Source organism: Chroicocephalus ridibundus, chromosome 4 (genome assembly GCF_963924245.1).
Source record: "Chroicocephalus ridibundus chromosome 4, bChrRid1.1, whole genome shotgun sequence".
Taxonomy (NCBI): Eukaryota; Metazoa; Chordata; class Aves; order Charadriiformes; family Laridae; genus Chroicocephalus; species Chroicocephalus ridibundus.
Window position 1 is genome coordinate 60,336,349 of NC_086287.1, and position 26,027 is coordinate 60,362,375.

The window sequence follows — 26,027 nt, forward strand, 5'->3', positions numbered from 1 at the left end:
GGGGGAGTGGTTTCCCCGCTCCGGCAGCGGCGGGGCCGGTCTGCGGGCGGGGAGGTGCCGCGGCGGCGGTGCCAGCGCCCGGCCCGGGAGGATGCGGACGCGCTGACGGAGCTGCCGGCTCCCCTCTGCCGCCGTGCATGGGCGGCGGGCGGCTGCCGCCTCGCCTCGCCTCGCCTGCCCCGCCGGTGAGACGGGCCGGGGGGCGGGCGGGGGGGGTCTCCGCCGGGCTGCGGGGAGGTGCGGGTGGCGGGGCCCGGTGGGGGGGGTCGCCTGGCGGGGGTCCGGCGGCAAGAGGCAGCCGCCGCCTGTAAGTCACGGCTGGCAGCCCCGCCGAGCACGGGAAGGCGCTGCCCGCCGCCGCGGGGCCGGGCGGGGGGTCGGGGCGGTGCGGGGCGGTGCGGGGGGGGAGCGGGTCCGTCGAGCGCCGTCCGGGAAAAAGTGCTCCACTTCCACGGCTGGCTGCGGGGAGTTGCCGGGGAAAGGAAAGGCAGAAAGCGCGCCTTTCCCTTGTCTTTTTTATCCAGATGCTGTTTTGTTTTTTGTTGTTGTTAGGTTTTTTTTTTTTTTTTTTTTTTTGGAGTAAAGGATGTTCAGGAGAATTCACCGAGGAATGGGTTCCCCTTTAAAAAAACACACAACCAACTTGTTCGGCAGCCGAAACGGCTGTGTGAAGGAATCCTGATGAATGAGCGTAGCACTGAGGGAGTTGTTGGTTTGCGGTCTGCGATCGCCTCAGGTGTTCGTTTATTCCATTTTTTAAAATTTTTTTTTCAAGGCAACTTTTGAGGCGAGGAAGCGGGTAACAAAAGTGCAAGTTTAAGACAGTGATGGTTTTGCTTGCAGCCTAGCTGAACTGGGGAAAAGAACACTGAAACCCTGCTTTTCCCATCAGGTAGCAAATACCACACATACGATTACTTGTAGAGAAAGAAAGAACCTACTTTACTCTGTAAATGAGGACTATGTTTCACTCTGAGCAAAGGGTGTGAATATTTTCCTGCAGCCAAATGAACATACCACAAAAATTTTCTTTTTATCTGGGACAGAGCCGTGTTTGTAGATCTCTGAATATGGCTACAGTCGCGGAGGGGAGTTGGGTTAGGCTGGGTGTAGCATTAACCCCTCAAGCCACGGTAAGCAATATACAGAGAGAAATTTGTTTCCGTTAGTCTTCTCCTGACTGAGATCTTTACTGCAGCCATGTAGTCGGTGGTAGAGTGAAGGAAGCCCTCCTAGCTATACATTCAAATTTTATTGAAGGACCCAGAAGTTGGTGTTCGCATCTGTCCCCTAGTCTGGCTCTCTGCGCAATGCCTCCTCATGGAGTATCCTGAAAATGAAGGTGAAGCGGGGAAATCTGCCTACACACAAGCGGGCTGAAGCCAGTGTTTTCCATCTCTTAGATTTAATGAACAACAAATTTTGTGCCCAGAAAAGAATCCAGCTCACAGCTCGGGATTTTGATAATTAATATTCCATTTAAAAAAAACAACAAACAACATGTTTTCAGAGTCAACATTATGATTACAGAGGGAAAACAAGCAAACAGGGAATGACTTGACCTGGTTTCCTTGCTTTCCCCATCTAGCCTGACAATTTGTCAATCAATTGGAATTTCCTTTAACATCTCCGGTACTTTAGCAGAAGAAATGAATGTGCAAATGTAGTCACTACTTTCTCTCCCTTCTCACAATGATCTCTTTGTATTAAGCAACAGGCTTTTGCATAGATCAGGTGTCAACTCCACAGTGTCACAGGCTGAAATTGTTCCTTCTCTCTCATTTCTGAAATTACGCCCCTGCATCTGAGCCGATTTAACCACATCTGTCTATTTTGGAGGGGTCAGTCAGAGAAGCCTTGATCCGGAGCGGATCCAGTGTCACATAAGGCAGGAGGAGCCCTGCTGTGACTTCAAGGAGACCAGCATCTGCCTCAGCAACAGCCCTGCCCTTTGCTCCTCAGGCATGTGTACCTTGTCTGGAAAAATCTGTAAATGAATCAATTTCCTGCATTTTCCGCCTTTGAAGGCTTTATTGCAAACCCCAGGAGAAGTGCCAACCAGTAACAACCAGGTAGAACGAAAAAGAGTGATTGATACCAACAGGTCCTTAAAACCTTTTCTCAGCCCCCTGCTGCAGCCTTTGTCCCTCTTTGCTCGCAAGTCCTTAGGGGCTGGGATCACCTCTCCTTCATCGTTCAGGGGCAGTGTGACCAGTGCCATCCTCTGCAGAGCAGATCCAGTGCTGGAAGCAGCTGTGGTCCAGCAGGATGAGCCCCTCCTCACATCAGGGCGCCTTGACTGATCCCGCAGTGTTTCGCCCCATAGTGCCCATGTCCCCATAGGACTAGGAGACAATAGTCCAAGTCCGGCTCCTCTGTTGAGACCACTGCAACTTCTGTGAGATGTAACCTGAATTTTCAGCCGAGTTCCCTCTCTGACACGCACACGCATAAACTGCCTGTGTGCAAATATTTAGGAGACCTCTAGATCCGGAAGGTGCTTGTTAATTGGTTGGCAGGAAGACTCATAGCCCTGTTAATGCATATTTGCGTTCAGCGTTAATGACTCATTCCAAAAAAAACCATACTGCATTTTTATTTTTTTTTTAATAATTTCTTTATTTTTAGCTGTGTGTTGTCCTCACCCTCCATCGTGCCCATCCCTACTGCTGCAGCACATGGTGTTCTCATATCCTCCATCTCGGGCTGGGGCAACTTCCCATACTTGGAAATTCAATTAAGGTGACGGAGTTTTAATTCCTAGAGAAAACCAGCTGCATCTCTGGTGTTAGGTTGTGATGTCATGACACCTGTGGTTGTGCTGTTAATTACCAACAGGGAACATTAAAAGTCTCTTCATTGTCTTTGTTCTCTTAGGAGTGTCTGGTGGAGTTTTGTTTGTTTGCTTGTTGAATCTAAGAGTTTTGCTGCATTTGCTTTACTAAATTCCCTAGTAAATGTTCAATATTGCCTCATATTACAGCACTGACTACACCGTATTCTAATTTCCCCAAAGTTACAAGGAAAGAACTAGTTTATTTTTTAGGTAAATACCGTTCTACCTGACTGTACCTAACCTCTTATCCTATTCTGCTACCTAGAAATGAGCCCAGTGACAGACTGTCCAAAGTATTCTTTCACAGTGACAGAAAGACATCAGACATTTTGCAGTCTATTTCCCATGACATTTCCATCTAAGAATCACCTACTCTGTGTTGATGCTCTACGATACCTTTTTCCTCACTCACCATCCAGAAATACCTAGGGAATAGTAGAATGAAGCGCAGGAAGCCAATTTTCATCTGTTACCAGTTCCCACGGGTGCTGTAAGGTGAGGGACAATCATGGCATGAAATATGAGGGATGAGAGAACAGTCATCTTCCAGGGAAGGTCCTAGAAACAAAACCATTTCTTTCTGAGACGCTTTACTAACCGCTGCTCTGAATTAGGAGGAATGAAATGCTTATTTGTAAGGTACTAGCTTCAAAAGGTTGTTTTGAGAAAGCGAAGCCAATGCAAGGTTCACAGTGTGAGCAGAGCTCAGAAACACTCTGCTCCACACAGGCATTTCCAATCCCAAAAGCAGGTTCTCAGATGAGAGAGTATTTGCACAGCGAGTACCAGAAGAGATACCTCTAAAAACATTTAACAGCTTGTTGAGGCTTATCTCTAGTTTTGATGGGGCTGTTTTCTTAATGAGGTCCTTTCACATCAATTAGCTGCTGAATCCGACGCTTAAAAAAATAAATCCAAACTTTCTCTTGGCACACGGTTCCATGAGGGCTCTGTGGAGATTTCCATGATACAGAGGTCTACCGGCATTCGGAGGAGCTGGCTTAGTCATTCTTCCCATCTGCTCTGCTTCTTCCTCCCTCCGCTGCTCTGCACATGCTTCCTGGCTGTCTGCTCCTCATCCCTATCTCCCAGCATCCTGGCTGGCTGCCCCACTCTCCTCCCTTGCCGTACCTATCCCTTGTGGCATCTCCCGCGAGGAAGCTCAGGTAGTTTAGTGCTGAGATCAAAGAGCTGAAATAAATGAGCTTCTGTAGAGCAGCCAGGAAAAAGAAAAAGGAAAAAAATAAAAAAAAAAGAAAAACCCACCAAGGAAGCGCCCATAGCAAGCAGGATTGCAAACATCAGTTGTGAAAAACTTTGAGTTAAATCACCCCAGATCATGAGATTGCTTTAAAAATTGTGATAGATGGGCAAATTTGAGTTCTTTTTGCTTCTTCTTCGACTGTGTGTGAGTCAAGTTTCTAGCTCCTTTTTGCAAACAAGGCCAGTAGGAACTTGGACAACTACAACAAACTGGAAGCTGAGGTTTGTGTGTAGTCACGGTGCGCCGGGAGCTAGGGATGAAGGGAGAACAGCAGCTCCCCGATGCCTCGCTGTGCAACACCAGGAGCCGAGGAAGCTGAGCTAGAGTCATCTGCCAGTGGCGTGCCCTTTGGAAGCCTGTGTTTTCTAGTGTTGGTAGTCCACAGCTGAGTGTTTGAGAAATTCCCCTGGGTGATATTTACCCCAGTAGCTTCTTTGGAGCAGGAACAGTAAAAACTGCAGCTTGCTGCGAAGTTAACGGCGAGAGGCAGCACGGTCCGGAAATAGCAGCCTCCTACCCCTTTTCGCTCTCCCAAACTACGTGCTGTGTCTCATGGTGAAATGCCTGCTCCTCCACATCGAGAGTCATTTCATCTCGCTGCTTCCTGAGAGAGATCGACATCTTCTGCAGAGCGCACGCCGCCGAGGAGAGGAAGGCAGCTTTGGCCTGCGGAGAGCAGAACTCAAGTACTGCGTGGGTGGCCGAAGACAAGAGCTTCTGAAATGAGGGAACAGAACAGATCTCTAATCTCCAGACTCTGACACATATCGCACTTTTCTCAGTTGCTTAGGAAAGAGATTTGCATCCAAAAAGAAGTGGGAGGTTTAAATAGGAGTTCGTACACACACGCATTTATCTTCTGTGGTCCATGCGGTAATTTACATTTCACTAGTCCCATGGAACCCACAACACTTCATAAAATGCATCCATTACAAATGTGCAACCAGGGGAAACAAAGAAGCTGTCCAAGTTCCTATCCACAGTGTCCAAAAGCTGAGCTCAGTAGGCACTCATGGAAACTGGAGGCTGCAGAGTGTCACTGAGGAAAGCGCAATTTTGGGTAGTGCCAAGATGCTGAAGCTAGTGCCCCACCCCCAGCAGAGGTACCAGGCATGGTCCTACCTCTGGATGGCCCAGGCCACCCATGTAGACTCAGTCACAGCAGGGCCTAAGCTGTAGCTCCATCCTCCTAGGACACTAATAAGAGCAAGGCATAGAAGAGTTGGGTCCACAGAAGCGCCTGGCCATAGAAGATGCCAACTGACGTGTTTTCTTGCAGGGACGTGCACCTTTTGGTACCGTGTGAGCAGCCCCTTCATGGCTTCCTCCACCACAACAACTGTAGCTCTGTCCTGGATCACCCACGCACCCACCCTGGCTGAACTGACAGCCCCATCTGCTGCAGCAAAGTAGCCCAAATAAGGCACCCTTTCATCTTCTGGGTGGAAAAACCTCCTTGTACCTGTCTGTTTATTGGGAATTGCTGAGCAGGTTTCACCGTGGCTCATCGAAATTTTCCGCTTTGCAAAAACGAAGCAGTAGACCATTGCTTCTCCTGCCTAACGCCATTCTTATGCATGCCCTGTCCCAATTTTCCTTGTAATCAATAGCAGGGTTTTTTCTTTTTGTAGCGCACACAAAGGCTAGACTCCTTGAATGAAGAAAAGTTTGCATTTATCCAGAGGCTTTGGCGGGGTGAGGCAGGGAGGGGGACCGGACGCCCAAGGCTGAGCTCCTGGTTTGTTTGAGGTGCTATCTGCAATCAGCGGGAACCGCATGTGCGCTGCGATTGCATGGATTGCATGGACGAGCTCCCAGAGCTCGGTGTTTACAGTCCTTCCGTGTGCGAGGCTGAGCCCGCAGCGCTGCGCGGGGAGACATTCTCAGGCACAATTTAAATAGGGGGCTGGTAAAGCCCTTGGGATTGTCCCATTGAAATAAGAAGGGGAGGGCTCTCGTTTTCTGCGGTGCCAGCAAAATGATAAATTTGCGCGCGGAGCAGCGGTTCAAGGCCGATTTCTTCTGCCTGTCTGCACTTATTTGTTACAAGGTGCACCTTCAATGTGGTATTGTTAGGCTGTTATCATAATATTTCCATGAGTGCTCCGCGGGGGAATGATTAACTGGGGAAGGCTGGGAGGGGAGGAGGGAGGGGGCTGTCCCGCAGCCCCTGCTAATCTGGCAGCAGCCCCGGCACCCCAAGGTCAGGTCTCCCTCTGCCACCCACTTGTCTCCAACAGTGGGACAGCAGGAAGAGGAGGGGTGATGCCTTCAGAGCAGGATGCATCTGGAAATAAAAGTGACCTGATGTTGGAGGTGCTGCTGCCCGCCGGGGAAGCGTTCGGGGCTCGGTGCCTCTGAAACGCAGGGCTCCTCTATCAAGCGGCCAATCTGCAGGCTGCTAGGATTGCAACCTGCGGCCGGTTCCTATTTCTGTTTCACTGATGAAGCGTGCTTGCCTTAAAAACATCTACTTTGCAATTCACAGTGGATTTATCGCAAGGAAAGGCCTCTGCTGCTGTGTGTGATGGAGTCCTCACCCCACATGGCATGGGCAGGCACAACCCAGGAGAAGCCAGGCTGGGCTTCCCGCACACCCAGCTAGCCAGAATTGCTGTACAACATCCTACTTGTGCTCCCTGGCGCTGGTTGTCCTCCCATGGGAGGTGAGACCACTCCACCGGGACAGACCCTGTCCTTGTGGTGTAGAAACTCCAAATATACAATGTGCCCCAGATGCTTCCCAAAGTGGGAGAGAAGCCTGGAGAACAACTTTCGGTGCCTGGGCTTTTGGCCTGTGCCAAGCAGCACAGGTGGAAATCCATCCCTTTGTGTGGGGTGGGAGATAGAGGGTCCTTGATATGAGCAAAGGGGCCACCACTGGAGTGTTGCTTGGTATCACTGGTGGAACCAGCTCTCTTATCATCCCCTTGGTTGTATCTCACACTTTCCATGGTGGTGCAGCTACTAAAGAGGCAAGGGCGTGACCAGCTCATTGGAGTAGTCCCTAAATCAACTGTTCTTTACTGGGAAGTGTAGCAGGACTCTCCAAGCCCAGAGGAAGGGTGGCCAGGCAGTGTCACCAGTCTCTGAGACTTGAGACTTCTTGGTCACTGTTAACAGCAGCATGTGCGCACACCATTGTATGGCTCTGCTTGGCAATGCCTCATGGGCTATGTGAAAATGGTTATTATTTCAGTCGTGGTCAGGCACAAACACTCCCAGATCCCAGCCCAGCCCCAAGGTGCAACACATAACACATCACAGTGTGCTTTCCTCGAAGAGGTCCCACACCGGCCCAGGATGAGGGCATGTGACAAATGAGGAGGGGAGGAGCATACGGTGACAGCATGGTGCCCAGCTGATGCAAAGTTGACCAATTTCAGGTGATTCAAAGGGTTTGGGGTTTCTCTCAGAGAAATAAAGCAAGAGGGGCTGCACAGCCGTGTTGGTACTCCTGGAGCCAAAGGAGCAGCTGGTTATCAAGCTCAGGCAAAGGAGGGCAAGTTAATTTGAGGGGTGGAAGAGGGTTGTAGGTCAGGAGAGAGTCCATGAAGCACGTGGGCTCCAGGCTAGACTAATCAGCAAAGCAGCAAAGGTGGGTAAAAGTAAGAAGGGACAAGAAGAAATAAGCAGAGAGAGGCTTTACTCAAGCCATTTCCAGACCATTTCCACTGCAGTAAAGGTTTGTTGCATGATCTCAGTAGCCATGCCTTGTTTTTAAAAGATTAAGCAGTATTGTAGGAGGAAGGGCATTAGTTTATGTTTCCTCTAGTGTCAGCCGAAGAAGATAATCACATCTATTAGGTAGATAAAGCGAGTATTTCCTCTTCAGAGAATAAATGCATTCTGGGAGTTACGCACTGGAAACACTGAACTCTTCAACCATCTTGACTGGGAAGAAGTTTTTCTGTTTTTAACTATAGCTGCGTGGGGCTGGGAGAAGGGACTTCATCCACGCTGCAGTCCTCGAGAGATTTTCTTTTATTGCAGTGCTCAAGTAGCCGAGCCCCAGGGGCTGATGTCCTCTCTCAAACGTGGCAGGCGCTGTAGTACAGAGTTCCCTAAAACTTTGGTCAGTTCAATCCAGAAGTCCTTTGCCAAGGCTGGAAGAGCAATGGATGTGGGTTTAATTAATTCAGTACTGCATGGATCCTTATATAGAGCTAACCAGGCATCTGAAGATACCTCTAAATACCAAGTGGCCTGGCTTGGATTCCAACCAGTGGCCATGTGGTGCCCAGTTCATTATCTCTTACACCATTTTCTCTCTCATTGAGAGATGACTCAGTGTAATAACTGTTCTTATTACATTCAGTATTTTCTAAAGGAGAGATTGAAGGCAGACAAGTTAGTGCTGAATTTTCATGGGTTTAATAGCAGGGGTTTTGTAATGGGTAGTGGGATAAAAATGTTCTTCCCAGAGTATTGGATAACACAGTATTGGATGCTCTCTGGTTTCCGTACAAGAGACAAGCAGTGAGTGTAGTCATGAATTTTTCAGGGACAAAACGTTAGCCTCTCTGAAGTTGAAGTTGGTTTGCTCGTTGGTTAGGAAAGAAAATTGCCAGACAAGAATTAAACCCTCTGGATTGAATCCTGGGGATGGAGATGTGATTTCCTGCTTCCCTAATTTGCAATAAGCGTGGCTTGTGGCATAAGAAGAAACTCCAGAATGTGATGCACAATTTTTCCTCTGTCACTGTTTTTGAATAAAATCAGTGTGCAGTTAATCCAGTGTTATAAATCTTGGTAGGAAGGCCTCCAGAGCAGGTAGATTTGTTTAATCACTTGGGCTGGAATCCAAACCACTGGAGGGTATAAAATATATACACTAGTGCCATTCACTTCACTGAAAACACTTTTTTCCCATCCAAGGAAATATCTGTGGCTGGCATGAATATATATTTGGCAAGCTGTAGGGCTAAACAAATTTCTCAGAAAATCATCTTTGGCCAAGTTACTGACTATATTTCAGCAGTGTAACGTCTCAAGCTCTTCAGCTAAGACTTTCTGACAGAGAAGTCATCGGAAATCAGTGATTCACACTTTGAAATGGTGGGATCACCTCTGCACATCAAAGTATTACCTTCAGTTTGGAGTAGACCTTTGCAAAAATCACTTCTCCTGTGACATCTGAAAGAAATGTACAGTAACATAATCCTAAGGTATCCTTCTTTCAGCCTATTTTGTCCTCTTTGTGTCCTGACCAGTAGCTTCTTGAGCAGGAACCTTGTTCTTTGATGTTTTGAACTGTGTCTCACTAAGCACACTGATCCTCCCAAAGAAGGGTGTACGTTTTTATTTTCTGATTTTTCCAACTATCGTCAAAATTCCCTTATGGGAGAATTTCTGTGTGTCCCAGTTTCAGCAGTTTTTATGTAGTTTACACTAAGGAATAAGGTTTAGCATCACAAAAAGAGTCAGATGGCAAGGTATTTCAGCTAAGTGCTTTGGGTGTTTTTGGAACATTAATTGCCTCGGTAATTCACTAGGTATACTATGAGCTTCATCCTTAGTGAGATCAATTCCCATCTGGTGTAGAAAATGATACAGACCTTCACAGTAGGAGTTTCTGCAGCAAGTTTTCAGTAGTACTCTTTCACCCGGGTTACTGTCAGCGTTGTCGCTTTGGTTGCACCCTTTGACTGTGTTGCGTTGTCTCTTTCAGGCACTTCTAGGATTTGACAGAGTTTGCACGACACTTCGTCAACAACGTGAGCATCTGCAGCAAGGACAGTTTTCAGAAGCAACATCCGTGGACGTGACTGAAGGTAACGCGCTCTCTTCTGTCACTGCCCTGTACTTGCCATTTGTCCCCCACAGAGCTTCATCCTCTGGCCGGGTGTCCCCTTTGCTGCCCATCCTGGTTGGTGAGGAGAGAGCAGGATCAGGCCCCAGTTTCACAGAATCACAGAATGATAGGGATTGGAAGGGACCTCTGGAGATCATCTGGTCCAACCCCCCTGCCAGAGCAGGGTCACCCAGAGCAGGTTGCGCAGGAACGCGTCCAGGCGGGTTTTGAATGTCTCCAGAGACGGAGACTCCACCACCTCTCTGGGCAGCCTGTTCCAGGGCTCTGCCACCCTCAAAATAAAGAAGTTCCTCTGCACGTTTAGATGGAACTTCCTGTGTTCAAGTTTGTGCCTGTTAACCTCTTGTCCTGTCGCTGGGCACCACTGAAAAGAGCCCGGCCCCATCCTCCTGACACCAGTTCAGTGCATGTCTGAGCATCCTCCAGGCTGATCCTTGCTTTAGGCAACAGCCGTTCCCAACCTTGGCTCAGCCTGTCCCATAAAATGTGGGTTTGCCCCTCTTCTTAAGGAAATCTTTGCTTGCATCATGCAACCTGCCTCTTTTCTATAGCCTCATAAGCGCTTCCCGTTTGAGGATCCTGAAGCTGGTCCTCAAGTCAAATACCGTTTTGCCACCAGGAATTTCACAGGTCAGTTTTGCCCTCTGTTCAAAAGCTAAAATAAAAGTGCGTGCATTGTTTCTGAGCGCTTTCTCATGGTAAGTGGTTTAGCGCTTGTCAACCTATATATGGCTCTGCCCTTGTTAGCGCCATCGCGAACAGCAGAAAGTGGGCTGCACGTTTGCTCCGTGCCCCTGGAAAAAGATCAGCATAGCGTGGTCCTGCAACTGTAGTAGTTGCATTTAAGATGATAATCTTCTCTAAATGTAGTTTTCTCACAGAAAAGCAAGAACAGATTTTGCTTTTTATTTTTTCTCCCCTAATTGATACATTTGAGCTTAATTAAACCTAGGGGAAGTAAATGCATCTCTTAATTCACTGCCACAAGAATTTCAAGGTTCGGAGTAGGTGACTCATCCACCAGAACAGAATTTATTCTTTGTTTGTAAATGCTATTTATTGCCTTGTTTTGCATCACTATGGCTACTATATGTCATTGGTGATATCAGCCCCTACCATACATAAAATGAATGCAAGATCGAATTTAAAAGTTATAGTTCTTAAAATAATTTTCTTGTATCAGCCACTTTGCTGTTGTATGTAAGTACTTCTCACATAAAAGCAGAAGTAAAAAGTGGCTCAATATTTTTCCATGAAAATTGGCTAAAAAGTAAAATATTCTCCTGACCACAAATCATATCATAGTTTAAAAAGCAGCACCCAGAGCCCTTTTTCAGATTCTGTGGCTTTTACAGGCAATTCAGTGGTGTCCTGCAGGTGATTTCAAAGTTTCAGATGAACTGATTGCAGCGGCATTCTCAATTATTTTACTTCTAGTAATTTTCAGCACTAAATACCTAGTTAAGCTCGTTAGAAGCATCCCTGCTTTCACAGCCTGCATAGATTCTTCTGCTTTCCTTTACTGTTTCTAAGTGGAGACTGAGAACAATTAATCTATTCCAGTTAAAGCCTAATTCTTTTGCCAATTGCATGGCCCCATGTTCTTTTCTGAGACACATCAAGTACAATCACTTCTGCCATACTATTCAATCAAACCCGTAAGTTGCACAGATTTTGTGAAATGGCCTGGGCTTCAACAGCTTGGGAGCTGATTCACTGAGGCATCTGCTGTAACACTGGCAGGACTGTCACCATTTTCCTAGCCAGAATCATTTGTCTTTGTCATTTAGAAATAATCTGCAGGGTGTAATGTGGTCTTAGGGAAGCACGGAGCCCATTATTGCTCAATAATAGAATTTCATGAGGTCTTAACAACATCGTTGAGCTCATATGACACGTTTGACAGTGCATGTGTGGATGTATATCTCTAATGTCCTGTGGAACAAGGACAGAGAAGAGTTTTAAACACTCGGTATGTATTGAAAGGCTGCTAAAATAAACCAGACAGCTGTGGGCAACTGCAGGATTCTGCCACTGGCTAGCAGGGACCAACCCCCAGGACACGCAGCAGTGGGACATGTCTTCTCCGTGGTAGCCAAGCCCAAGACTTTATAAATACTGGCCCCCCACAAAGCCTCCAAGATTATTTCCATCCAGACACACACTTTCTCATTGCCCTTTCCTTGCAATGCGGGACAGCTGGGGATGGGGCACTGAAGAGAAAGACGTTCATCCTGGATGTGGTCAGAGCGGTGGGCCCTGTGCTCCTCCAGGCTCATGGCTGGGTCTGGCTAACAGGCGGTCTGAAAGCCCCCAGACCAACTCTTCCCAAAGAGCTGGGGTGGGAGAGTGGTGTCCTGCTATGGCCCAGTGTGGGCATCTGCAGAGGCAGCACTGGAGGGAAGCAGGAGGGAAGCAAAAGGGTCCCTCTGGGACCAAGGCAGAGACCAGGACAGGGAAAGAACGCCGTAACTGCATGAGTCCCAGGGGTGATCAGAGGGAGGAGGTAACGGAGGGAGCACTGCTTTCCTTTTGGGCGGGGAAGGGTCCAAGGGCACAGCTCTATCCTTTAAAGCGCTGTCTGGGGTGGCAGGAACAGCTGGCACAGCTGGGCCCACGGTCACCGCTCCAGGAAAGGGTCTTCCATTTCCAGATCAGACAGCCCTCAGTGCTGTCGTCCAGGGGTGCCCAGAGGTATGGCCCGCTGGATGCTGCAGGAATAAAAGCATGTGTCCAGAAAATGAATGTATTTTACTGATTGGGTGGTTTGTGGTGTCCTGATGTGGTGTCCTTGGGGAGGGCTAAGGGTCCAAGCAAGGGCAGGGAGCTCAAAACTCTTCCTAGCAGGCAAAATCTGTCCATCTCCTACTGTGCCATGGCTCTGGGCGGATTCAGGCTGCGTGAGCTGGGGGGTGCCCGGATCAGGGGTTTGGTTCAGCCTCGTGCTGCGTTTCAGAGCCTGGTTCTGCTCTCCTGTTGTGTGTGTGTGTGTGTACCACGAAGTGTGCTGTTTAATTCGGCGTTGGTTGGGTCCACGGCTAGCGGTTCAGGGCTTTTCCGTGAGCTGATGGATGCCTATGGGGTCGGGTCCTGGCCCACAGCTGAGCTCCAGAGTCTCCTGGGTCTGCCGTGCTCTTTTTAAAATATGATGCAGTGGGAGTGAAAGTCTCCGCGATATCACGCTGCTCTGTGCTACAGCTAATTAAAGTCATTGTGAAGGGTTTTGTAGTAATTGCAGATATTGTAAAATTTAGTTTTGTGGGGTAATTGGTAATGTAAGCCTGAAACAAGTTATCCTTAAGATGTTTTAGTTTTGCATTTCTCAGTAGGAGCAGCCTTTACAAAGAAGGCTTTTGTGTGCGGAGCAGGACCAGAATTAATGGCAGCATTTAGTCGTGCCTAAAGGGGTGCTTGCTGTGGCAGGTGGCAGGGCGGTGTAATTGATGATGCCTACGTTCTGCGTGCTGCAGGAGGCTCTGGCAGCCGATAGCTGCTGTACCTGACGAATGCCAGCTGGAGAGAGTGAAATGCCCGGGATCAAACCCATCCGGGGCTGATGTATTCCCATCCAAAATGAACGTGGCCCCTTCAGTCTGTAGGTCAAACAGAGTGGGTCGGGCTCTGTTTGCTTCTGTGCACTTAATAGGCGTTATGAAGTTTTCAGGCATCCTCAAATTTTTCAAGAGAATGTTGTATCTATAAATTGCAAATGTGAGGAAAATCTCAACACCGTAGAGATGCGTGGCTACCCAGCCCTGGGCTGGGCTGGGCTCCCTGCAGCAAGGACCGCAGCCGGCTCCCATCCCTCTGCTCCGGGGTGCCAAAGGGCCCCGGGGAACAAGGAGAGTGCGAGGGCCAGCGCTGTAGTGCCTTGGGTGGCAAACAGCACAGGGGGATGCTTAATGGGCATGTAAGTCCCTGATTTAAATGAGATTTAGGTGCCAACCGTTCCCTGGTGCGTTTGAAAATCCCACTCGACACCTCTCTGAACGCTCAGGCAAGCAAAGACTACTGAAAATCTGGCCCTTAGACACCGATACAGCTGGTGTGTCTGGAATTAACAGCTTAAAAAGTGCTGTCTCACTAATAGAAGAGACATCTGGAAAGAGCAACTATTGAAGACTTTACAAAGAATCAGAATGAGAATTTAATTCAAGGTTGATATTTCCATGACTAACTTTTCTTGGTCAACAGATGCAATTTCTGAGCTCATATATCAGTAATAAACTGGTTTCTGATAACGTTGGAGAACTCCCATTTTCCTGCTGACGACTCTGGGACTCTCTGGGGGTCCTCTCTGCGATCCCCGCGGGGAGCTGAGGTCCATGCCCTGTTCCGCATCCCGGCACACAGTGGTAGCAATTGGCTTGGAGAGCCAGCCACTTCTCGGTGGGTTGTTTAGAAATGACAGCCTGTAACACGATTATTTTAACAAATATGAAAAGCCAATGTCTTTTCTTAAACTAACTGTGGGGCCAAAGCTCAGAGCTGACTTTTCCTATTCTGCTTGAATATTTGCAGCATGACAGAGGTGATGAACACACGGGAACCGGTGATGGAGGAATTCGCGCTCAGCCAGACTCCTGAGGAAGAAGGAGGCCCTTCAAGCCAGGTAACTTTAGAAAAACTGGAAAGTATCCCCAGTTGCTTTTCAAAAGCAATTTAATGCAACCAATAACTGTCATACACGTAGATGTTGAATTGCAGAGCACAGCTGCCAGAAGAAGAAGTCTGGAAATACATGTTTAATCCTATTTAGGTTTTATTTTTAAAAGATAAGAGTTCTGGCAGGTGGGTTTTGCCAGGTGCCAGGTCTCTGGGGCACGGTGACAGTGATGCCTGGCCCCATGTGGGGATGCAGGCAAAGAGGCTGTTTGTCACCAAGAGTTCAGAGCTGAGCAACCATGGTGTGATGAAGACATCCAGCCAATACTGCACCGCAGCTTTTATACACCACCTTTGTAAAGCGCTAAGTTTCCTCAGGCTCAGAGGGAGCTCCCTTTTTAGAAAAGAGACCATTTAAAATGATTGTGTAATTCACATAAATGGCTGTGGCATCACAGCAGCAGCACTGAGCAGGGCCATTTGCTGGCAGGTGCAAGAGCATTTTCTGTCCCCAGGCGGTCCCAGACACCCACTTGCGTACCCGCCTGCCGTGCCAATTCCAGCAGGAGGGATCACGATGTCTCGAGCCCCCCTTGTGACAACCACCGTGCCCCGGGTTGTGCTCGTGACTGTCAGTGTCGCTGCCAGGGACGAACCACCTAAACACGTCCTGGTGGACCTGAGTTGCTTCTCAACAGGCGATGTATTATTGTGAGCAGACTCAGAAAGCTGCTCTAGGAGAAGCATGTTGCAGGTTAAAATCAAGCATTTGGAAGCCAGGGAAGCCAGAACTGAAATTTTGCAGATTGCTTTCAGATCACTCGTGCATGTGATGAAAGGCTGTATGCAATTGAAGAGTGTACAGTGGGCTTTCCCATGCCTCATTGACCGCACAGGATAGATGCTGCTCACTGAAAGAGCACATTTTCAATATTCTCTTTCCTCTTTTTCACTGAGTCCCAGGTTTTCATTATTGTGTTAGTGTACACTGTCCAAACTCTGGGCCAGCTCCAGCTCCACCTCTGCATTTTGGATGGTTCTGTGGTGTCCCTGGTCATATGCTCCAGAGCTTTTCCCCCAGCTCCTTTACCCTTCCCCTCTGGGAGAAGGTGGTACCATTCACATTTTAGTGATGGCAACCTGAGGCTAAAAAGCAAAAAGAAATGAGAGGTAGGGAGGAGGTACGAAGGAAGGTAGGTAGGAAGAGGAGGTAGCAGAGGGCTATGAAGATGATGAAGGGACTGGAGCATCTCTCTTATGAGAGATGCTGGGTCTGTTTAGCCTGGAGAAGAGAATGAGAGGGGATCTCATCAATGCTTATAAATAACTAAAGGGCGGGTGTCAAGAGGATGGAGCCAGACTCTTTTCAGTGGTGCCCAGTGACAGGACAAGGGGCAACGGGCACAAACTGGAACACAGGAAATTCTGTCTAAACATAAGGAAAAAATTCTTCAATTTGAGAGTGAAGAGCACTGGAACAGGCTGCCCAGAGAGGTGGTGGAGTCTCCTCTGGAGACATTCAAAACCCACCTGGATGTATTCCTGTGCAACCTGCTCTGGGTGACCCTGCTTTGACAGGGGGGTTGGACTAGATGATCTCCAAAGGTCCCTTCCAACCCCTGCCATACTTTGTGATTCTGTAGCGCAAAGTCAGTGACTCAGCGGGAAAACTAGGTTTCTTCCAGCAACTTCCAAGCACTCTGGCCAGGAGACCGGGCCTTCTCTTCCTGCAGTCTCCTGCCCACTCGTCACACACTCCAGCTTCCGCAGAAAAACACAGTGAGGCCCAACAGGCAGCTCTGCTTCCTGCCAGTCCTGACTCATTCCTGGAGGGACGTGGTAAATACTGGGCTCTGGTGGAAAAAACCATTATGTGATTGGTGTGAGAAAAGACCAGATGAGAATGACATGAACAAAAATAGCCGAGCTGACGCCGCGCAGGTGCCTCTGCTAAATTTTGTTGCAGCCGTAATAATCTGCTCTTAGCACATTTTTAGATCAGTGTGTGTCATTTCCTACGGCTTCAGAAAGCAGATGAAAAAGCAGAAATTTTTTTCTATTGGATCCCCCATCCAGGGGTTGCTCCATTCATGTTCTTGTTGGTGTGTCTTCACGTTAAACCTTTTTGGGTAAAATTGCAATGGAAATGGCTCTCTCTAGTAATAAGGAATCATTATGCCAACGGGAGGAAGAGCATGCAGCATGCTAAGCTGTGATTGTTCCTTGGGAGTCCTCTTTTTCCAAAATTTGCCCCTTTCAGCACAGGGATCTTCACCATTTTCATAGATGATTATTGTTTCATGTGTTGCACACAACCAAACATTTTAAGTTGATCTACGTGGAAGAGGTGAAAGGACTAATTGTTTGTCGTGGACCCTCTAAATACCTCAGCAAATATGCTAATTCTGGTTAGCTTGAGGGTCTGAAAATGTCTTGCGCTTGTTCTGCTGCCTGGTTAGGATTCAGAAATCTGTCTTTTGAAAGACTTGCATTAATAAAAACCAGAACACCTCAACACACTGTAATAACCTGAATCACAAGAAAGCATACAGCCCTGGTTGTATCAACTTCTGAAATGAAAACAAGTGCCTCATGTGCTTACCTAAAATGTCAAAAGAAATTTTCGAGAGAGGGTTTTTGTTTTCATGTTTTCATAATTTGATTTCTGTGAAACTTAAATGGCTTGGGGACGGGATGGCTGTCACGCACCCCTCTGCCACCCGAGCAGGCTGAGCGGCAGCTGGGGGAAGAGGTCACTGTCACCTGCGTGGCCAGCCCCGGGAGGATGTAAAGTAATTTGCCCACAAATTTATGGCTGTTTTCTGCCAGCTGAGCCGTGAAGCACAGGGAGCTGGACTCCACCGTGGGTCTGAAGAAGAGTGCACTGCTCCTCAGGGGTGTCTTTGGACCTGTTCTGGCCAAGGAGATGTTACCTTGTCTCCTATTTCGAAAGAGCAGCATCATATTAGTGTCTTCGTAAAAATTCCTCCCAATTTCGACAGCTGCCATGGAAATGTCTTTCCAATTTATTCCAGAACAGCTCAGGAGGAGGCTGTGTAATGGGAAGTTGGGGGGAACTTTTGTGATAGGCAGCATGAGCAGCATTGCTTGATCAGGACGACTTACACCCATGTGGGTGCAGCTCAGGGAAGCATTAGAAGGGTTTACCTTCAGCGATTCACTTGGTCTAGTTGCACTGAAGGGACTTTCTCACAAAAGAAATTTCTTCTTAATTGTCTCTCATTTTGCAACACTAGCAATAATAATAGACAACATTTTTCACCTTCGCGTAGATTGGCAAAGAGTAATGAATCCCTGCAATGCTACCGTGGGGAGCGAGGGCATAAGGATGAGAATTATTGTCCTTCCCCATCTCCAGAAGTCAGATACAGGCCTCTCAGCAAGGATAAAAATGTGCTTGCTCTTTCCCAGATACATAGGAAGAGAATTGCCCTTCCCAAGGGCTTGCCTCCCCATGCCAGTTCTGCTGCCAAGCGGGACAACTGAAGCCTAAGCTCTTAGGCAGCAGCTACTGGGATGAAGGAAGGTTGGAAAAGCCACAGAGCAAACACCTCCCGGGGGTTATGAAACCCCCAGGTCCCTGGCAATATCCTGGAAGTTGTGCCCACTTTTATGGTGATTAGGGAATATCCGTGTGTTTCTGCCCGTCCTTGTCGCAGGAGCTGCGGTGAGACCGGCTCACACAACCAGATGCCCTGATTCAGTGGTGCGCGCGGTGCAGATGCGTGGGGAGGTTCCCACCAGCACACAGCAAACCCATGTCAGGGCCTGGAGTTAAACTGGGATGGTTCTTGCTCTCAACCCTTAGTCTGCACCTTGATTTTATTGTTACAAATAAAATAAAATAACACTCAGCTAGCACGGAGAAATTTACACCCCATTAGTGCAGGTATACAGAAGTTTGAGAAGCCAGGAGATAAGGCTTCAGTGAAGCAACAACAGAGTTTGTCTTACATTAACATCCTGGAGGAGCTGGAATGATTTTTCCTCGAAAAAACTCCAATCCAAACCAAAGTTCCCTGAGAGATTTAAATGAACCAGCGATGTTGAAAACAAGAAAGCACTTTTATGTGTTACAATATCCTTCACTAAATAGACCTAGTTCAGCTTCAAGCACTAATCACTGCATAGTGTTTGACCTGCAGCTTCAACGTGACAAATGAAAATAATAGCTGCCACCATCCTCTGTGCAACGATGATCTCTGGGGCTACCTGTTTTGCATGAATGCATCATAAAATACAGCGTTTCGCATTACAGCAAACAGCTCTGCAGAATGGTGGCTTCTTAATAAAGTGTCACTGCAAGAAAACATGAATATCATATCAGAATAAAAGGGCAGCAGCCAGAAGGGCTGCAGCAGCCGTTTAGCTGAGCGTTACAGCAATGACCTTTGTGTCCTAACACCCCACCAAACACGAGTGTTTGGCAACATAATGAATTTTGTCGCCTAAGTCTCCATTTTTACTACGCATGTCAGATCACACAAGTCAAGGCAATTGCCTGCCCGACACACTGGAGAGCAAAGTCGGTTCTTTGCCCAGGGAGGGACAGCATGTGGAAGGGGAGAGTGTGCTGAGACCTGTAGCCCCTCTGCTTCCATGCTTGGCTGTCAAGGAGCTGGATTCAGCTGCTTTTGAAATCGTCCCTGTGCAGGACCGATGCCCTGCACCAGTTTGAAGGGGTTTTTTGGTGGACATAGGAGTGCATGTCAAATGTAGAAAGGATGCTGAGATGGAGTGCGTACTCTGCTTGCTCTGAATATGCAGCCCTGGGCAAGGCTTTGATGGACATGTCCCCCAATGTCTCACCAGGCCTTCCCCGACTCACGTGAGAAGTACCCCAAGCTGTCCAAAAGACTGCCGTCGATCGTGGTGGAGCCGACCGAGTCTGGGGAGGTGGAGAGCGGGGAGCTGCGCTGGCCTCCTGATGACCTGAAATCGGCAGAAGACAAGGGTCTTCATGGTGACCAAAGAGTCTGTGTCCAGCAGCAGCAGCAGCAGCAGCAGATGGATCTGGAAGGTCTGAATGAGTAATTTCCATTCTCGTTCCCATTAGGAAAGCAGCAGTTTGAGGCCAAGCCATGCACTGAAGTTAATAGCGTGCCAAAGAGCAGTAGGTGCTTGAAGGTGTCCAGAGATACTTGCACTGGAGAGGGAGTCGTGTGGACTGAAAATTTCCTTGTAGCTTTTGAGCACATGGCATTTTCATCCACATGAGGCTCAGTGCTGGCCATTGCATGGCCAATGGGCAGTTTACTGCACATTAGCAGTTCACTATAGGAAGCAGTAATCCTGTTCAATAGCAGATATCTACCTCCCTGTCTCCTAGCCTAGAAGTGCAGCATTTGGTAGCTTCACATTTTCAAAGCATCGTGGTGTTCCAGGAGTGCATTAGCATAGCAGGGACTCACAAATATGTAGATATGACTAGTAGTGTCAGTGTGGGGTAAATATGCCCAAAGATAAGAGTTTGTTGGCACATGGAGGGAATGCTCCAGTGTGGAACTGGTCTATTTATTTCTGGTTTTTTTTGCCTCAGTGCTCTCCTTTTCTCTTAAAGAGTGACACGGTTTCCATTTCAGTGCACCAACATTTGCCACCCAAATGCCCAGAGACAGCAGCCAGGATGGGGTGCAAGATGCACCTTCCCTTCAAAGGGGCAATGACAAATGGTCTGATCTTGAAGTGTCAAATCACTTGGTATTCCAGTTCGCGTTTCAGGGTGGTGGTAACCACAGTGTTTGATCATTCAAGAAGAATTATGAGCCAAATCTATGGCCTGACCCCCAGGTCGCACATTATGGCCTCTGTGGTATTTTTGTGCGTTGGTGTTAGGGCTTGTTATGTCTTCAGGACTGAGAGTTTGAGCAGATTTCACTAAGGCAGCAGGTAGCCCTCCCTCTACGGTGACTGTCCTGCTTTTGAGGAGAGGGATCATCACCTCATCTCACTACCTGTCCTGAGGTCTCATATCCCCTCTAAAGTCAGGCTGTGATGCACTTGGAGAACCCTACTCCAGGTTTAACTACTGGTTTGCAAGTAGAGCAGATTGCTTATGTCAAATCTGAGCACCTTGATGGATCATCTGCCTGGTGGAGCCAGGAATCAGATGAAGGCTGTTGTACCTCTATGGGGAAATAAATGCAGATGAACTATTTCTTTGCAGATACTTCAGCGCACTCAGCTCAAGAAGTGGAAGACAGTACAGACACTCTGGAAAGCAGAACTGAAGAGGACGAGTAGGGACTCCATGGCCTCGGAAGTGAAACTTCATTGTGAATGTTGTTGGAAAGCTAACACACTCTGAAGACATGTCAAAGTAATCTGTATTTAAATCTGCAAGGGTTTTATTTAGTTAGTACCTGGTAAGAAGCGTCTGGGCTTTAGAACTGTTCTTTTCAACATTTTGATTTTCAGGCTGGGATTCATATTATTTGTTTAATTTTTCCTTGGGGAACAGTGGGACGTGTTAGGAAATATGAGATTATCAAGGAAAAATGTTCCTAATTTCAATTAGCACACTTCATTGGATTTACCTTTTTCAAGCAAGGCTGCTTTCAGGTATCAACAGCAGGACAAAGGGGTTACATTTCTACAGGAGGGATGTCTTAAATCTAAAACCTTTATTGTTTTTAGCCATTTAAAACTAGCACTGTGATATTATGGACAATAGATGTAATATAATGTCACCATTTGATTTTGTAACTTTTGTATAGAGACGCAAGTGTAAGATTTGCCTCCAGGCTGCCGCCCCGGGGTGGCCCAGAGCAGTTCTCTCCCTTTGGCTAACCTGTGCAAATTTGGATGAACCAGCCTTTTCTTAGGCACCTTTTCAACAAGGCCGACGCCTCTCAGAAACGCTTTCTTGCTGTACATTGACGAAGCAGATGATTAGCTAGTCGCTGGTGTTTGTGGAGTGAGGCTGTCCGTTGTAGGCTTGTTCGGGTGGATCGTGCTGTTCGTGCACTCTTCAGGCCCAGGTCCAGCCGTGGTGTGGCGTGCTCTTCTCTCCCTTGAAGCCAACAGGATGGCTCCCGCTTCCGCCAGGGCTGGATTTGTCCCACCTTGCTAATAGAAATTGTTGTGACAATTCTTCTTTCGGTATGTTTTGTGTATAACGTAGGTGCAGAGGCCCAGCTGTTCCTCCCTCAACCCGAGCCGAGGGGTGGTTGGAGGTGGGTGATGGGAGCTCCATGACACGGCCCAAACCTGCCCTCCATTTTGCTTGGTGCCAGGTCCTCCCCAAGCCACCCGCAGTAGTGGGGGGTGGAGGAGAGGCGAGGTGGTGGGACACACACCTGCCTCTCTCCTGCCGGAGTGGCACTGCTGGTGGGAGCACGGGCGCCAGGGGTGCCCTCACCTGCGGCAGGCCACCTTGGCTTTGGTTGCATGGCCCCCTCAGCTTTGGTTACATGGCCATCTTGGCTTTGGTTGCATGGCCACCTCCTGGAGACCAGAGCTCAAGGTGGGACAAGCTGACTCTGGACACCTTGGGCCCCCAGTGTGTTTTCCTTGGGGATCTGGGGGCCATTTTAACAAGGATGAACCCGTTCCTGCACAGGGACGTCCCACAGACTCCCTCCCACCGTCCCAGGAGAAGCACCGATCTTGGGCCAAAATGCTTCCCTTTGGACAGTGTTGGTGGAGATAGACAATGCATGTACTCAAAAGGGATTGGCTGTGTCAGTGGTGAGTGTCCCATAAGCTACAAAGTTGGCGTTCTCCATCTCTGCAGGGCTGGATGGGGTCTGTACTTCCAATTAATGTTGCAGCCGGAAGAAGCCGCTCGCTGTAGGTGGAACGAAATAACAGGATTTCTTCCAGCGTTAACTCCTAAGTTGACTTCCAAGTGCTTTCTTTTCTCCAGTAATAATTTTCTCTAACAGCAGCTTTTAATTGTGTGATGGTGGATAAAATTTACTGGCCAGATGTATTAATAAGATAAGTTTATACCTTCTTAGCACCCAAATTTAATATATTTACTTACAAAGAATTCTGTGCAATGAACGTTTAATACAAAGGAAAGAGACTATTTTACTTCAAAGCAACATTAATTTATGTACAAAACTATTGCTCATTATTTGGGGTGTTTGGGATCTAGAACCCTTTTTATAAGCAGTGTAGTATAGTATAATGTGATACTTAAGTTAAACTTTGCTCTCTCAACCTATATAACAATCTGTTTTGCCTTCTCAGTGTAGACTCTCTTACCTACGCTGTCACAGAATTATTTTGTTGGATGAGTGGGATCCTGGTCAGAGCACCGGATTTCACCAGAGTAACTGAAGGTTTCAGAGCACCTCCTAAATCTGGCTGCCGTCCCCGTCACCCCCTTCGCTGGTGACAGTTTTCTGGTAAAGCCAACGGAGCGAGAACAAGCTCAGGCTACATGTTTGGGTAGCACACGAGCAACGAGAGGAGGTCCCCAGCTCGGACCCGTCTGCAGCTGGTCGTGGTGGGAGGAAAGCTGTGCTGGCCAGGCGGCCGAGCGGATGCAAAGTGCTCTTTAAACGCTGCTTTTGCATGGACCATCAAGAAGTTTTACAAAGCTCTGGGGGAAAAACAACGACGGTGACGACATATTTTTAGCTGTGTGATTTCCTTTCAATCTGCGTCTGCCCATCTCCGCAAGGAACGACGTTAGACATATCACTTAATTTTCTTCTCGCTTTATAAAAGGAAAAACAGTTGTTTGAAACACTTCCCCCAATTTTATGTGCTCTCTATCTGCTTTCAGACGCTCCCTCCCTTCCTGCTCTGGATGGCCCTTATCCTATTTCCACCTGAGGTCAATGGCACTTCCCTAAATAAGTTTCCCAAAGAAACAACAAAATTCTACATACACCCTGAAAAAACGCCAGGCAGCAGTACTTTTTTCATCTGAGTACCTAAAGCTACAGCCCATATAGAAATGCCAGATTTCCTCCTTCCAGCCTAATTATTCCTCTTTTTCCTTTTCCCTCTCTCGCGCTTCTCCCTCGAAGTATTTTACCTGAAGCAAATGGATGCTTCAGACTAAAGCTTTCTCCTAAAGCCGTGTGGCCTCAGTTTAAGAACCACACAAAGCCAAACTCCTCCTCCCATTTTTATTTTTCTGAACATGGGCCAGAGGCCCTAAAATAGGAGAGCAAGATAGAGAGAAAATTGTTTTATACAAACAAGTCCTATTTATTCAACTTGCAGGTCTATGATTGTCCACTTAATTTGTCTGTGTGCAAGTGTCATCTCTCTAATAAACTCAATAGTTGTTTTGTATTTTTTTCTGGATTAAAAGCTTTCTAGAAACTAAAAAGGAAAAAAAAAAGACATTCAGTCATATTTTTCTAGTCTAGCTTGTAGAATATTTCATGTAGTGCAGAAAGGAAGTTTTATGGAGTAAGACATTGTTGGATTTTGCTCTATTTCCATTCTTTCTAATTTTGTAAAATGCCACCTGTACATAATACTCGACTAATGTATGTCCTGTAGATGTATTACACCATTTAGCCTATTAAATGCCTATACTGGACCGGTTGGAAGAAGTGGTGTACCCATGGTGTCTTGGTTTAAAAATGCAAAGGGTTATTTGTGGTGGCGTGCAGCTCCTGTCCTACCACGAATACAGCTAATACAGGGGAACCAAGCCCCTTTAAGCCTGCCTTTGCCCCGTGGCGTGCAAATACTCACACTGATCCTCCAGCCCACATTCTCCTACAAAGATAAATTCAGATTTACCTCAGTGGCAGTTGCCATCTCTGTCTCTTTCCTTCCTAGACCAGGCAGCTCAGTGCTCATTGTTTCTGTCGTGGGATTTTCTTGCTGCCCTGCTTGATGGGGGCCCGTCGCCCTGGGTGGTACCCTGCCTTGCGTGCAGTGCGAGCAGCGAGCCAGTTGGCTCATCTTCGTTCACCTTTTAACGCAATGCACACTTTTAACATTGGCTAGAAAGGCTATTGTGGAGCCCAGCGGGAACTCGCATTACTAGAAACCTATACCCTGCGCAAGGAGAGCGGGGTCGTGCGGCAGAGAAGATGAGAGGCAGAGATAGTCGCCCACTGAACAACCAATTTTTTTCCCAAAAGGGCAAGTTACCAAAAAGCCAAGGATCGGGTAACTGGAGGGTGAGACTCCCTCTTGCTCTCCCAGTTCAAAAGCAGTGGCTGCTCGCTGAGATGGATCTATCAGCGTGGCAAAAAGCATTGCTTGGGGTCAAAGCCAGTCTCTCCCCAGCAGGGCTGGGGACCTGCCGCTGTGCCTGGTGGGCAGTGGGGGCACGGTTAGGGAAATTTTCTGAATCCCAGGCTAGAGGCAATGAGCCCGGCTTTGGCACTGCAGTGCTTGCAAACCTGATGGTTAGTGTCACTCAGTACTGGAGTTTCCATGCACCGTGCACGGAAAATGTCACGTCCAGGCATATATTACCCTGGGGGTGGGGTGGTAGAGGGGCTGACACTGTCTCCTTCTCACTTCCCTAGGAGCCGTCCTTTCCTTCTGGGGTTTTCCTGCGTGGTGTATGGTGTCCAGCCACATAAGGATGCAACAAGTGCTACCTGATGGCTCCAGGGGATGCACTTTCAGCTGGTGCCAATTTTATGTTCCAGTGAGATCTGGGATGAGTCCTGGCTGTTCTCTTCCCTTGAGTTTGAAGGCAGAGGGGATTTATCTGTAATTAATTATATAGGATGAGCATGGAAACAGTGTTGTCTTGCTCCAAACATTTATATTTTACATGCAAACCCACTGGATGGTCAGATTCATTTAACATTATCTTATGCGCATATTCTGAGGCATTTTCATTTATCTTTAATCAGACAACTGCTTAGTAGTCCTTTCATTAAGATGTATTCTGTTTGACACTCCTGTCTAAAGGAGCAAATAACATTTTCAGTGGAATTAGCCTTTATTTAAATGACTAGTAAGAGATGGAAACTGACTTTTATGATGTTAAAATGAAACACATCATGTCTAAATCAAATCAATCCTAATTTGTGTTTTTGCCATGTTTTTTTCTCTCTTTTTTTTTTTTTTACCCAAATCCAGTATTTGTGTGAATTCTTTCGTGGAGAAAGGTGATCTCTGGCAGCTACAGGGAGTGATGACTCCCGTAACAAAGAGCACATCCCTCACATTCACGTTATAAAAGCTGTTACTCATATGCACTGCTTTCACTACAAATTAGAGCAGGGCACCCTGCTTTTGGTCTTGGTCTTTGAAAACACATTGTGGCTTTCATTTCAGAGACAGTAACTCTCCAAAGTTTAAATTCACTCAGTTCTGGAAAACCAGGATTTTAACAAAGTTTCTGGTTTTCTCTCTTGTGAAAAAAAAAAAAATCATTGAAAAAAATAAACTCGAAACATTAAAAAGTTGCAGTTTTCCTCTAAGAACGCTGATAAAACATTTTCCTCCATTTTCTTCAATGTTTCTGCCATGAAGAGTCCAAAAACTTCACATCTTACCTTAGCAGATTTCCCTTCTGGAGACCCTCCCTGAGGCCAGGGTGGAGG

General features: G+C 47.5%; 1 protein-coding gene across 1 annotated transcript; it reads left to right on the forward strand.

Moving 5' to 3' along the window:
• On the forward strand, positions 1–24,062 carry LBHD2 (LBH domain containing 2). The gene is made up of 5 exons (XM_063333118.1): positions 1–185; positions 9,772–9,874; positions 14,437–14,527; positions 19,354–19,561; positions 20,708–24,062. The coding sequence occupies exons 3-5, from the start codon at positions 14,438–14,440 to the stop codon at positions 20,782–20,784; spliced, it is 375 nt and encodes a 124-aa protein (XP_063189188.1). The 5' UTR covers positions 1–185; positions 9,772–9,874; position 14,437; the 3' UTR covers positions 20,785–24,062.
• Positions 24,063–26,027: the final 1,965 nt, after the last annotated feature.

Excerpts from the sequence above, each read along its gene's own strand:
- LBHD2 (XM_063333118.1), top strand. The coding sequence starts at position 14,438 with ATGACAGAGGTGATGAACACACGGGAACCGGTGATGGAGGAATTCGCG. Across the intron at positions 14,528-19,353 it reads AAGGAGGCCCTTCAAGCCAG|GCCTTCCCCGACTCACGTGA; the intron begins GTAACTTTAGAA and ends ATGTCTCACCAG. Across the intron at positions 19,562-20,707 it reads GCAGCAGATGGATCTGGAAG|ATACTTCAGCGCACTCAGCT; the intron begins GTCTGAATGAGT and ends ATTTCTTTGCAG.